At 40.2% G+C, this 14142-nt stretch overlaps 1 protein-coding gene and 1 long non-coding RNA gene across 2 annotated transcripts in view; one reads left to right on the top strand and one right to left on the bottom strand.

Annotated features, from left to right (window-relative positions):
- cpped1 (calcineurin-like phosphoesterase domain containing 1) overlaps positions 1–13469 on the top strand; it is a 50988-nt gene extending 37519 nt beyond the window's left edge. The window contains exon 6 of the mRNA XM_030754674.1: positions 10405–13469. Coding sequence (XP_030610534.1) covers positions 10405–10631 — 227 coding nt within the window. The 3' untranslated portion in view covers positions 10632–13469. The remainder of the gene's footprint in view (positions 1–10404) is intronic.
- Positions 1–14142, bottom strand: part of LOC115798026 (uncharacterized) — a 37543-nt gene that overhangs the window by 3248 nt on the left and 20153 nt on the right. The window lies entirely within an intron of this gene.

The following is a 14142-nucleotide window of genomic DNA, read 5'->3' as shown; positions in this document are numbered from 1 at the left end:
GCCAGCCACCTAAAATACAGTCACAGAAGGTGGCACATCTTCAAGAACCTTATAAAGAAGTCCATTTGCCTTCAGCTAAAGCTGAAAATCATCATGTAGGGTTGCTAATGTGGGCCACGAACATATTGTCTGAAGCAAAATTACACAAACCATTTACCCAGAAGTACCTTCCTTTCTATACAGATTTGCTTTGTCAGCTTGTCATCTCAGACATGACTTGAAAAAACTGCTTGCCTCGTTAATATGATCACTAAGAACAAGTTATGTAAAGGCACAATGTACGACAACTGGGTAGGTCGTGAATACAAAGGCCTTGATTATACAATCCAAATCCACGGGTTTGCTAAGGTCTGAGTGGTGTAAATTTCGTCATCAGCCGGTGAGCAGAAGGGTCCGTGCGTACGTCCGTGTGCCTGCCTGGTGATATACTAGGAAACTGGCAGTTTAAAGGACAACAAATTTCCAGTCTGACTGCCAACATTTGTGCTTTCACACATTCCTCTCTGTGTTAAGTCAGAGAAAGGTTTAGGCCTTAGGGTTCATGACCTACCTAGTCCTTGTCCAACTTGCCCTTAGTCATCCATGGAGACTTTATTTTACAATGCGCCAACTATACATGCATGGACTTCTAAGAAGTTTAACAGGAATGACTAGTCTCTCATAGTGTCCCCAGCTGTTTGTGCCTGTGTCCACAAGAGAGAAAGGTTTAAACCAGGACTGGGACTGGGAGTTGAAACACACCACAGGAGTGGCTGAAGCTCCTGACACACATACACTGAAGCCCTAAAACATTCTATGACTTATCCAACAGAGGAATGTGTGAAAACAAAAGCTGGAAGTCAGATTTGACATTTGCCAGCCTTTAACCTGTCATTTCCCTAGTATACCAACATCAGTTTGATGTCAGGTTGTACAGCTCGTAGTTCAGTGCATTTCCAACTAATGAGTGGGCATCATGTGGGCTGCCTTCGGAAGCTCAGTCCAAGTAGTTCCCTCTCCTATACTGTACAGAGTATTTACAGTAGTGTGAAACAGACCATTTTCTGCTCTACATGAGGAAGGATAACTGTGGAAAATCACCTAAACTGATCCTCCCAAAACTGTCCAAATTTCAAAAGTAAAAACAGCTTCATAGTCAATAAGTAAGTAAGTGGGTGAGGGATATATTCAGACAGGCTTCTGCTTGGCTGTGTCTGAAGGACAGACCTATTACTCAGTTGTATGACCTATTGGTGATGTTTAGCTTACTGGTTAACATGCTATGCTAATGGCAATCGAGTGAGTGGATAACAAATCAGAATGAATGGTTTATGCGAAAGGAATCTTATGAAGTATTCCCCCCCACCCCCCCACCCCCCCGCCCAAAAAACAAACAAACTCCAAAACAAGCAAGAAAAAGATTCCCACTGATAATGCAGCCCAGTTAGCCCATTGGGATTAACAGTAACTTTGATTCCTTAACTTTTCTTCTAGCACCATTACCATTTACAACCTAGCCTGCAAAGAAATACATAAATAATAAAAAAACAAAACAAAACTTTGATTAGCAAATATTAGCTAGCATTTAACTTAAAGCATGGCACTATTATTAAGTGGCATTCATTCCACAGTGGGCATATAACGTGACTCACTTATTTTTTTTTCACTTTGCTTTTATTGTCCTCCAGCTCAATGCAAAGCGGGAGGATATTGTCACCATACTGTCCGTTTGTCTGACTGTGAGGTTTTACCTTTCTGGTCTATAGACTCCAAAACCATAAGGAGTTGAGCCATGAAATTTGGCATATGTGTTCTTTATTCTTTAAAGATGTGCAACACTATATTTGCCCATCTGTCTGTCTGGGTAGAATAGTTTTGCAGAAGGCAATAAGTTTGCTGAAGGGTTTTCTGTTATGAAATGGGCCTGTAATGTCATCCAGACTTCCAAATGAATTTTAAAATTTCATTAATGGTGGGAGGATAGCCCCATTGGTGATGGGTCTTGTTTTAAATTTAAATGATCTATACTCAGTATTGTGCCTTAACACTTCCAGTGAGGACACAGATATAGGATAGAAGCTGCTGATGCTTATGCCACATGTGAATATACACGCAGCTTAGGTACAGCCTTGCAAAGCTGCTAGCTTAGCTGTGGATTTGTGTTTCCACTATTAATTTTGCTGTTTCTGCCTGTGCTAAATGGGCATGTCATACCCTTCCACTTGTTCATGATGTGGTTACCAGGGGTTTTACATTGTTTTCTTTTTATACATGTTTTTAAGTTTTATGCAGCCATTCTCGGCTTCCACCCATTCATTTTTTGACAAACAATTTCAAAGGTCAGCTTTATCCTCTGACTGCATTACAAAGGCGATCGCTTTCTCAACACCTTTATTCTATTTTTTTTCAGTTGTTTATCTTTTATTCATACAGACAGTCTTTCGGTGATTGAAGATGCTTTTTGCTCTCAGACAGTCCATCTTTTCTCTGAGTATTTTTTAGCAAACAAAGGCCTGAGTGGAGTCTTTGACTTCTAAAACCATATAATGATACTTCTGTGAAAGGGGGACACTCAAATAAATTCAGGTCAGGGTAGGTGACTGGAGCTTATCTAAATAGTTTCTATGAAATTGTTTTTGCTCTATGAAAGCCACTGGAACAATCCCACAGAGCGGGCTGATCCATTTCCAAAGCATCCATATTTTCTATTGGCCCAGTTCATGGCAAATCTCAGCTGTTTTTAAGACCTTAAAAAGAAAGCCTGTGGTGTCCTAAAAGAGGTCTCATAGTCGAGCACAAGTCTGCCATGACCTCCATGCTTTAGAGGAGAAAACTCCCTACTTTTCTCCTCTGAGGGTGCACCAAGACTCACACTAGGTGATCCATATGATGCCCAATCACATTTGACCCCTAGAGTCCACTTTGCCTTATCAGTGCTATCATTTAACTGTGCCCTGGCCAGCTTGAAGAGGTTCTCAAGAGTGGCTTAGTTGGACTAGAACATAGTACACATCTAGTCTCAGTAGCCTCTATGAAGCATGGCTGAAAATTGTGTTAAATTGATATGTCTGTAAGTTGTGTATCACCACAAACACAAAAACAGTGGAGAAAAAAAAAGTGGCGTGTAATAACGGGAAGCATACTCAGGGGCGTTGGGAAGGAGTACAATTGTGCTCAGGCACAGAGCGAGAATTAGTGGGACCTTAATGTTACTATACTTTTAAGTATACCTTGTTGCTATATGTAATATTCGGGATGATCTTGTCATTCATTTACATATCAGTGTAAGATGCCATTTGCTGTAGTTTCATATCTATCAAATATAAATGAAAGTAACATAAATCATGAATCACTCATGTAACTTTCAGTAAAGTTTAATGCATCTACAAGAGCCTTACTATAGCTTTTCTAAAAAATCAGCTTTTCTAATGGTAGTGGGGGCTTGACTGCACAACACTCCCCTCCAACGGTATTGGAACTGTGAGGCCAATCCCTTTTAATTTTTCTGTAGACTAAAAGCATTTTTGGGTTTGACAATCATAAAAAAAAACATGAGATGACAAGATCAACATCTCAGCTTTTATTTCCAGGTATTTACATCTGTATCTGATACACAGTTCAGAAGATCCTTTTGTCACCTTTTGTCTGAACCCACCCATTTTTTTCTTGTGAGCAAAAGTATTGAAACAGATAAACTTAAAATAGATTGAAGTGAAAAGGACTTAATATTTAGTTGCAAATCCTTTGCTTGCAATAATTCCCTTAAGTCTCCACTTCAGCAAGTAAAATGCTCTATAAGGTTTAAGTCTAGAGATTGACTAGGCCAGTCTAAAACCTTCCTCTTCCTGCCCCTGATGAACTCCTTTGTAGATGCTGCAGTATGTTTTGGGTCATTATCTTGCTGCAAGATGAAGGATCTCCCAACCAGTTTGTTTGCATCTTTCTGTAAATTGATGGACAAAATGTTTCTGTAGACTTCTAAGTTTATTGTTCTGCTGCCATCATGCGTGACATCATCAATGAAGATTAATGAGTCCGTCCCTATGCAAGCCCGAGCCTTATCTCCATTGTTTCACAGATGAACTCGTATGTTTGGGATCATGAGCAGATTGGTTCTTTCGCTAAACTTCAGCCTTTCTATCCTTCAGCCTTTTGTTCATATTTGAATAATCAGTGTAACAGGACACACCTGGGCAACAAAACACACCTGTCAGTCACAGTCACTTTTGCTCACAAGCAAATCTGGTGGGTTCAGACAAAAGGTGCTATCTTCTGAACTGTGTATCAGATCCAGATGTAAATACCTGGGATTAAGAGCAGAGATGTTGATCTTTTGTCTTATATTCAAGTTTTAATATCAAACCCAAATGTTTTCAGTCTGCAGCAAAAATGAAGGGATTGACCTCACTGTTCCAATACTTTTGAAGGGGGAGTGTATATCACAAATGTTTCACATACACGTGAAGGAAGCTCACTGCTGCGTGGTGGTGGTGGTGTTGTGCGGTGTTCGTGTGGGATATGGATCATCAGTGATGTGGCGACAGAACTCAGACGTACTGACACGTGTACATATGCACACTTACACACTCCCACACACTTTATTTAGCAGCATTAATCATGGTATCTTTAGAAGTTTCAGATGAGGTTCAGAGAAACCATTTCAGCTTCGAAAAGAACCCCCACCACCCGCCCGCCGATTCAGTCGTCATTATTATTACAGGATTAATCCTCGTCTCTCACTTCTTTACTATTGCCGTCTTAGCGTCTTCCTCCCACCATCTCATCTTTCTGAGGTCTTTTTTCTGAGGTGATGAAGAAGTCGCAGCTCTCATGCGGATACTGTAGCAAATCCAACATTTCCACAGTCAGCCTCACTAACTGAGTCATCAGCTGATCCAATCAAACATTTCCCCTGGTTCACACTTCCGTCGCTGCTTCGCTTTGTTGTCATTCGCAGGGTCCGAATAAATGTAAATGAACTGTGTAATTTCTTGTGGGATAGATTAAAACACGCATGGGAAGCCTGCATCACAGAACACACACACACACACACACACACGCACAGATAATCATACCGAATAATGAGTACATGCTTTGGCCTACAGTCAGAGAGGGCATTTATGGCCTTTCAGCCCTTATCTAAAAAAAAAGAAAAACAACAAAACAAACAAGGACACACGTATTTATACAAACACACAATTGGGACTAGACAGTCCTGAGCCTGCACAGTTAGTCGTTCACCTGGAGAAGTGGCAAGGTTACATGAAAGGCTAATATTCCTGGCCACACACACAGATATAAACAGATGCATGAAATGTGTGGTCCATAATGATACAGCTGCAGGCCCACCCACAAGTCACTGAAGGGTGGATGCACACGGTGCTGCCCCAGGTTTTTATTGGAAATGAATTTAGCCCAGGCATACACCCGTACAAGCCTTAAATCATCCATTCTCATCTACGGCGGATTAATTATTTAATGGTCCATCATGTGCAAACGCTGTCCTCACATAGCTCTGAATATTAATATAAATTTAGGTCACATTTGTATTCTGCTGCTGTTTGATTATGCAGAATGGCGGACTTGATGATTCAGGGTAATTTCACGGTGCTGACATCGAAGTAGTATCAGGAGTGGATACATAAGAGCTTTTTGGGAGGGATCTTCCTTGTCTTTGTTGTGCAGATTTCTAAGACAGACCAATGTCTTTCTCATGAACAGGCTGAAATTTATCCTCTTTTGTTGCCAGTTTTCATTATTTTTTTGGCTGGGTGTCTCTCCAGAGACAAGGCAGCAAGCAGCCAGACTTCCCACCATGGAAACACTTGCCATTGGAAAATAGAGCAACTCAAGTTCTCTGCCAAAAGGCTGCTGTAAACTCGTTTCAGACCCTCTCTCACCTACACATACATGTTCAACTTGCAAACACACATACAGTTAGGTCCAGAAAATTAATTCAGGGGTTGAACAAAAGCATTAAGTAAAGCAATTAGGATTTTCAACAATTTTTTCCCCCATAGTCTCCCATTTTAAAATTTTATTGGACATATTAACTAGATCACAAATAGAATGCTTAGTTTAACATACTTACGTGAGACTCCTTTGCAGGCAACAACTGCCTTAAGTAGGAAAACTATGGACATCACTAAAGAATGGGGTGGTTTTTTTTTGTATATTGATTGCCCATGGTTCTTTATGCCTTAGTTTTGTGTTACTGAGTAAAATGTGATGGCAGAATATTCCACTTCTATACCTTCACAAACTCCTGGATTGCTTTTGCACTGCGTTTTGGGTCATGGTGCATATGTACTATGCTGTCCAATCAGATCAATTTGCTTAATCTGAGCAGATTGTATAGCTCTAAACAATAAAGGCTGCTTCTGTGTTTGGAAACAGCATGAACTTTTCATAGTCTTTACCACATATAAACTTTGACAGATTGCCTTTGGAAACCATGCATGCTTAAGCTCTCACACTGACTCCACTGTGTTTTACAGATGATGATGTATGGTTGAGATTATAAGCCATTACATGGAGTCTCCACATTTTCTTCTCCCCTCATGCTAGTACACACTGATCTTAGGCCCTGGTCACACAGGACTAGAGACCTGTTGGCAACCACCCAGCAACCACCGAGACCTAGGGAATAAATATATATTCCCTGATCGGTTGGCGAGGTTGCTGGCAGCTGCTGTAAAATAGATTAACGCCCCACTCACTGACCCATTTCTAGGCCGACCAATGTTCGCTAGGGGAAAAATGTCTATTTTGCAACCAGCTAGCAAGTGGTTGCTGGCAGTCGTAAGCATAAAATTAGTTGCAAAAATGGCACTGCATTGAAAACCACCTTGTGATTGCTTTGATTGCTAGCAGATTGCAGCAGTAGCCAATAGTTTGCATGGAATATGTCAATTTGTGTGGATACACAAACTACTCAAACTATTTTTTTTTTCTCTCTGTTTCGCTCTCTTAGAACATACCGAACTGTTGATCTGACTACTCCTAATATTTCTGTTTCTTTGATGGATTTGTGGTGTTTTCGCAGCCGAAGGATAGACTTTTCACTTGTACTGAGGGTAGATTCCAAATGTAAATTCCACATTTTGGATCAACTTGTATCATTTTACCAGCTTTTGAATCAATAATCCAGTTACTGCTGCTGTCTTGCCCAAAGGTAATTGTTTTAAGCCCATATTAAGCCAATATTTATTGTGAGTCATTTATTCAACTGTAACTGAAATATTTCAGAAAGCAGTGTGTCTAAAATGTGTGGTTAGCTGGACCTTTTTATATTCTAATGTTAATGTCATTAATCCAGTGACCAGCTTCACCTTATCCTTTTCCTAACTCAAGCAGTTCTCTAAAATTCCCATTCTAGCCTCGTGTTTACCCCTTGTTCAAGTGAAAATTGGCCAGAAATGAGAACAACTTGCTTGAAAGTCAAATTGTTTCTCCCCACAAACGAGAAACAAATTTGCAGACAAATACAACCTTCACACAGAAAAACAACTTAGTTTGAATGAGGGGTGCAAACTGAGTCTTGTTTGGCATGCCATTTTAAGTGTGCATTCATTTCAACTGAAGTGGCACAGCATGACTGCCGCAGGGCCGAGGCAAACCCTCACCATTGTATATAATGAGGCTGTCTGTAATTGAAATCAAATTGAAAATCATGACCACCCTAATGGTAGTTTCCTAGGGTTTCAAACTATGTGACACATAGAAGGTTCTATCTGTCCCTTTCTCGCTTTTCCATCCTCCCTTTCTTAAATTACAGTTTTGGTTCTTTTTCCTCATGTTTTTCCTTTTTTTTCTCTTTCTTCCTGTCTTAGCTCATTGATTCTTTACCCCACTCATCTCGCATTTCAAATTTTGCTATTCTTCTTTTCTCCTTTTTATTTTTTTTTTGTTTGATCATCTAACTAAAGTGGATGATGACAGAATTATTTTCCCTAGTTAAGAAAAATCCCGTCACAACATCTAGCCAAGTCAAGAACACTCTCGAAGAGGCAGGCTTATCATTTTCTAAGTCTGCAATCAAGAGACATCTTCATGTATGAAAATACAGAGGGTTTACAACAAGGTGCAAACCACTGGTTACACTTAAAAACAAGTAGGCCAGATTAGACTTTTCCAGAAAACATCTTGAAAGAGCCAGCACCGTCCTGGAAAAATTCAGCCAGTGCTTCACAGTGCAAATTGATAATGACCCAGTGCATACTGCAATGCATACTACTCAAGAGTTTCACAAACCATACAGGATATTTTTAGGTGGCGAAGTTATTCACCTGATTTCAGTCCAGTAGAGCATGCTTTTCAGTTGTTACATGCAAAACTGAATTCAGAAAGATCTGCAAGCAAGCAGCAACTAAAGGTGGCTGCAATAAAGGCCTGGCAGAGCATTTCAATGGAGGAAACTAAATAAATTAGGCAGCAGGCAAACAGGGGCTGTAATCTTAGTTATTTAAAGCTAAACGCTGAGTTACAAATATTTAAAAATTGTCAGTTCCTTATATATACATATTCTGGCTATTTTTGCTATGGGGAGTCAGTAATTGTATATACTGCACCTTTATTTGATATACTGTATTTTTCGGACTACAAGTCGCTCCGGAGTATAGGTCACACCAGCCAAAAAATGCATAATAAAGAAAAAAAAAAACATATAAGTCGCACTGAACTATAAGTCGCACTTTTTTGGGGGGGGGGTATTTGATAGAATCCGAGACTCAGAGCAGAAATTCCATCTTGAAAGGCAATTTAAAATAATAATGGATTAAAGAACAGGGCGAATACGGTTACGCCTACGTTATGCTAACGTAACACATTCAGCTACATGACGCACAACGAACAGAGTACGTGTCTGGTATGTTAACGTAACATTAACAGTTATTCAGATAACCATAGCATAAAGAACATGCTAACAAGTTAACCAAACCATCAATCCATTGAATTTTTCATCCTCTGTGTCACTTCTAAACAACTCCGCACACTCCGTACGTAGACGAAGCGCCGCTTCCTCTTCTGTGTCGCTTTCGTCAGACTCGTCGTCAGCTGCAGTTCCAATTATTCCAGCCTTTCTGAATCCCAACAGGATGGTTTGGTTGTCACTGAAGCCCATGTTTTCTTGATCCATCCAATGACTTCCAGGAAAGTTGGGTGGCGCATTCTCCCAGTTGCCGTTAAGCTGTGCTCTCCGTCCATCATCCACTGCGCCCACAGGTTACGCAAGACTGCCTTAAAGCTGCAGTTCACGGAGATGTCAAGTGGCTGGAGTATTTTGGTTCATGTGTTATAAATTTCACATATAAGTCGCTCCGGAGTATAGGTCGCACCCCCAGCCAAACTATGAAAAAAAGTGCGACTTATACTCCGGAAAATACAGTACATGGGATATGACATAGATAACAGTGTATTGGATTTATATACACTGTGTGTGCTGATTTCCGGTCAAGTGGTGTTGCTAACTGGTATATGAAATTCATTGCTGGAAAGCTAATAAACAGTCACCTTTTTTTTTTTTTCTTCAGTGCATCATGAACATAAATGATGCCAGTCCATTAGTGCCTTATCAGTGCTCGACTTCAGTCACAGTTTGAGGGCTTCTGCGTGTTAATCCACTCTTTAAGGTTTGACCACACTAAAAATATCCTCAAAGATCAACTTCTTCCAACAATCCAGGAACGATTTGGTGACAATCTGTGCATTTTCCAGCAGGGAAAACGGCAAAAGCGATAACAAAATGGCTCTAAGACTGTCAGATTAATATTTTGCATGCATGGCCAGGAAACTCCCCAGATCTTAATCTGATCGAGAATCTATAGTCCGCCCCCAGAAAGTAGGTGGACAGGCAGAAGCCCACAAACTGATCAACTTCAAGCGCTGATGAGGCAGGACTGGATTGTCATCATTTAGGATTTGCCTTAGAAGCTGACAGCAAGTATGCCACAGAGAATTCTAAATGTTATGAAGGAGTAAATACAGACTAAATGCATTCATTTAATTAAGGCTTTAGAAGCTATGAAATGCCTATGATTGTTCTTCTCTATATTATAAAAACATGTAAAAAAAAAAAATCTAAATAAAAACTGAAGTAGCAAAGTGTATGTAACACAAAGTTTGTGCCACTACCAAAATTTTTAGCTGTGACTCAGCCTGATTTTAATGTGGCAGCTATTCCTTCAAGGCCGTCTTTGTTTTTACTCCCTTAACCTGTATTAGCCTCAAAAACCCAGCATCATTCTGCCTCCAATTTATTGTAATAATCTGACATTTCAGATAAGTGACTTGAGCTGATTCAAACTAAACCAGTCTACTAAAAAACATTTAAACTTTTCCCGTTTCATGGTTGAATGCTTTTTATTTCTTCATTACAGTATAAATTACAGCCATTCACCACTACCTTTCTGTCCCTCCTCACTGCAGGGGTTAAGGCGGTCTTCTCCGGCCATTATCACCGTAACGCCGGCGGCTGCCATGGCGGTCTGGACATGGTCGTAACCTCTGCCATCGGTTGCCAGCTGGGAGATGACGTCCATGGCATCAGGGTGGTGGTAGTGACTGCAGATGATGTTATCCATCGCTACTACAGCCTGGAGCAGCTGAGGGGGCGAGGCATAGACGAGGACCTCAAGAAACTCCTGCAGGCCTGAGAACAGGCTGAGGGGAAGACTGGAACAACGAAAAAGCTGGGTATTTTGTTAACTGGTTGGTTTAATGTATCGTTTTTAGCACATTTATGCATTCAAGTCAATAATGGGATTTTCGAATCATTGATACTACTTGAGATCACTTGCTCCAATATGACAAGACTTTATCATCAAAAATTCAGTATATTCATCATAGTGGAAATATCAGTTTAAATAGTTAGGATACAAAAGCAGTGAATTCAAAGCCAGCAAAAATGTCAGTCACACATTGTAAAGTGGACAGAATCTTCCAGTTTATGTTGTCTCTACTGAATGTTTTCCTGCGAGCATCTCTTGGAGGATTGGAAGTTATCTCCACTCCTACTCTCCTAAAAGCACTGCGCAAGGATCGTTGAATGTGTTTTAAAACTAGTAGTTCTTCTGTTGAGAAGCACAGTCCTCTTGTATCTGAAGTAGCATTACATCCTCAGGCACTAACTCTGTCCGTCTTTGCAGTCCAGTGCATGTGTTATCTGTGTAACTTCGAACCTATCCAGAGTTTTCCATCCTTAAAAGAAGATTCCAGCTTAAAATGCTTTCTGCAGAGCCCAACGCGAGGCAGATTCAGGGTGTGTTTGCTAAATTCACCTTTGGGTTCTTCGTCAAAGGCATTATGGGAGATGTAGGAAGCAGCAAGGCTGTGTAAAAAGCATGAAACTGAGTAAAAAGTTTGGACTCTGAATACAAGTTCATCTCTTCTTTCTTTAATTTGATCAGTTTGAGAGTATGAAAAGTTGGAATTTTCCTTTAATTTTCCTAAATTGTCTTCTTTGCTCTTGCTGCAGTCTATCGCCTTTTTGGCCATCCTATGCAAGCTATTAACATCACATGTCTGTGCTTTCTGTTTAATGTGGTTCTGTTTAATTGTTGAGCTGACCTCCTATTAGACACCCCCTCCCCCGTTTGTTTTTTTAAACAGCTTTTAGAGTCTTTGAATATATATTGACCTCAAAGATTGTTCTTTGTCAAGTTTGTTATCATTAACATTGATAATTTTGCTTTAACTATGACTAATTTTAAAGTTATGGTACTTGTAGTTTCAGTGGTTGACTGAAAAAATACTGAGCAACAAGTGTTTGATGCTTTCACTGCCTTTCCTGTGACCACTTCACAATAAAAACCTGCCCATGTTTGGCCAGTTATGCACTCGAGTTGCAGCTCTGAGACAGTTTTGGAGAGAAAGCAAACGATGAGGCTGAGATCTGGGACATAAAATGGAAAAACTGCCGCACAAACTGGTGCTTCCAGTGTAGCTAGCAGATATCCAGACTTTGTGTTTCATGTGGTGGTCATTGTTTACGAATGCAGAAATGTTATTTTTAAAAGCAATAAGAAAAACAAAGATAGATCGAAGCCGATGTTTGTTTTTGTTTTTGTTTTTTGCATTTCAGCAAATTTAGTTCCTCTTTTGCTCTTCGCACAGATTCCAACTTACATGCAACCAAAACCAGCTTAGATGTGACTGGTCATTAAAAAAGCAACTGCATATTCATATGCAGAGGATTGTTTACACAGATTACATGCTGCACTGCTTAACGTGTGTGCGAAGTCAATTTAAAGCCTTTGTGGAAATGGCGGACGCCGCCACTAACAAGAGAATCTAGATGAATAGCTGATTACACAATGTAAATAAATTGGATGGCATAAAATGGGACCATAAATAGATTCTATAATGGTTTTTGATTTAATAAAAATCTCTAGAAAAATTTAAGATGGCATCATATTGCTCCATTACCGACAAATGACTGTAGTGCGAATGTTGCAATATCCACGAGTGGCTCCTAGTTATGATTTTTATTGAAGCATAGATCAAACTGACTGTGATTTTTCTCTCACTGTGATGCTGTTGCAGTGAAAAATATTTCATCATTAGACTAGAGCTCGAGTCAAAATTCAGGATGCAGTGGCTCACGTTTCGAGCGCACCTAATCGCTTTAATCTGCACGCGTCAGAATCTGCGGAGCAACCTGGACCTGCAGAAGTAAATAAAAAAGAATAAAGTGCAATTGTCCATTGAAAGACAAACTAAAGGAGATTTCAGACTGATGAAACACAGCGATGGTGATGTGGTCTTTTGGTGGGAGGAGGACAGTATTTCCTGAGTGTTTACTCACAGTATTACAGTCTACTGGCTGCAGGCTTATTTGGGAGCCAGCTGTACTGGAATTGTCTTTTAAAATGAACATTTCTGCAACTAAATGACTTTCTCTGTGAGCCCTAAATGACTCTACTCGATTACACTTTCCACACACAGACTCATACTCTCCCTGACCGACTGGGAACCTAAGAGAGTTGTCATGGCAACCTTTTAGCAACACATCTGTGTGTGTCTCGGAGAGCGACTACGAGTGTTAGTCTACTCGTGTCTGTGTGTGTGTGTGTGTGTGTGGTTGTGTTCGTCCGTGGTCTGGTGAGTACTGTAGGTGATTTTCCATTGGCGATGTGATCGCTGACCTCATTTCACACTGACGGATTCTGTCTCTTTTCCAAAAAGTCAGCGTGTGATAGAAGGGGGAGGCGGCATCTGAGAGGAATGGATAATGAGTGTGATGTGTGAAAGACGACTGAGTCCATCTCCTTCATTTCCTGTCTGAGAAGGAACCTTATGTCCTTATCTATTTTTATATCCTCCGGGTAGCCGAGCTCAGCCACTTTGTTCTTTATCTGTTTTGAGCATGTGTGTGTCTAAATTTTGTTTTTGTGCGTGTTTGTTCGATAAATTTTGGGGGACATTGCACACTTTGAGTTGTTCCTGTGTTGAATTCTTATGAATGACCATACTGAACACCATTATTGTGACAACTGGTTGTATTTTTATAATAAATGTTGATTTTCTCTAATGATTGTGTGTTGTGATTTATTTATTTAGAGCTGTTACTACTTTACAATCTCAGCTCACACAAACTACTTCTCATGCATATTTCTAAACAGCAGCGAGATGTAGTGTTAACTTGTATTATACAAAAACTTTGAACGCGCAGCTGTAAACTGTCTCTAAACTGCTTCTGTTTTTTGGACCTGGTGCTCTGTTACACTGATAAACTAAGAGGCTAGGTTTACTTCAGTAAAGCAGGTTTATGTTTAGGAACTCCAGTCTCATAAATAAGTAGTATTAGAAAAAAGCTTTTAAAGTGTACACTTTACAGCTACTTAGTTACACTTGTTCAACTGGTTGTTAACACAAATATCAGCCACATGACAGCAACTCAGTCTATTTAGGCATGTAGACATGGTCAAGACTGCTGACATTCAAATTGAGCATCAGAATGGTAAAGAAAGGTGATTTAAGTGACTTTGAGCATGGCATGTGGTGGCTGGTGCCAGACAGGCTGGTCTGAGTATTTCAGAAACTGCTGATCTACTGGAATTTTCCCACACAGCCGTCTCTGGGGTTTACAGAGGATGGTCTGAAAAAGAGAAAATGTCAAGAGAGCAGCAGTTCTCTGGGTGAAAATGCCTTGCCGATGTCAGAGGA

Source organism: Archocentrus centrarchus, chromosome 19, assembly GCF_007364275.1.
Source record: "Archocentrus centrarchus isolate MPI-CPG fArcCen1 chromosome 19, fArcCen1, whole genome shotgun sequence".
NCBI lineage: Eukaryota > Metazoa > Chordata > Actinopteri > Cichliformes > Cichlidae > Archocentrus > Archocentrus centrarchus.
This window is presented reverse-complemented; position numbering and strand designations above follow the sequence as displayed.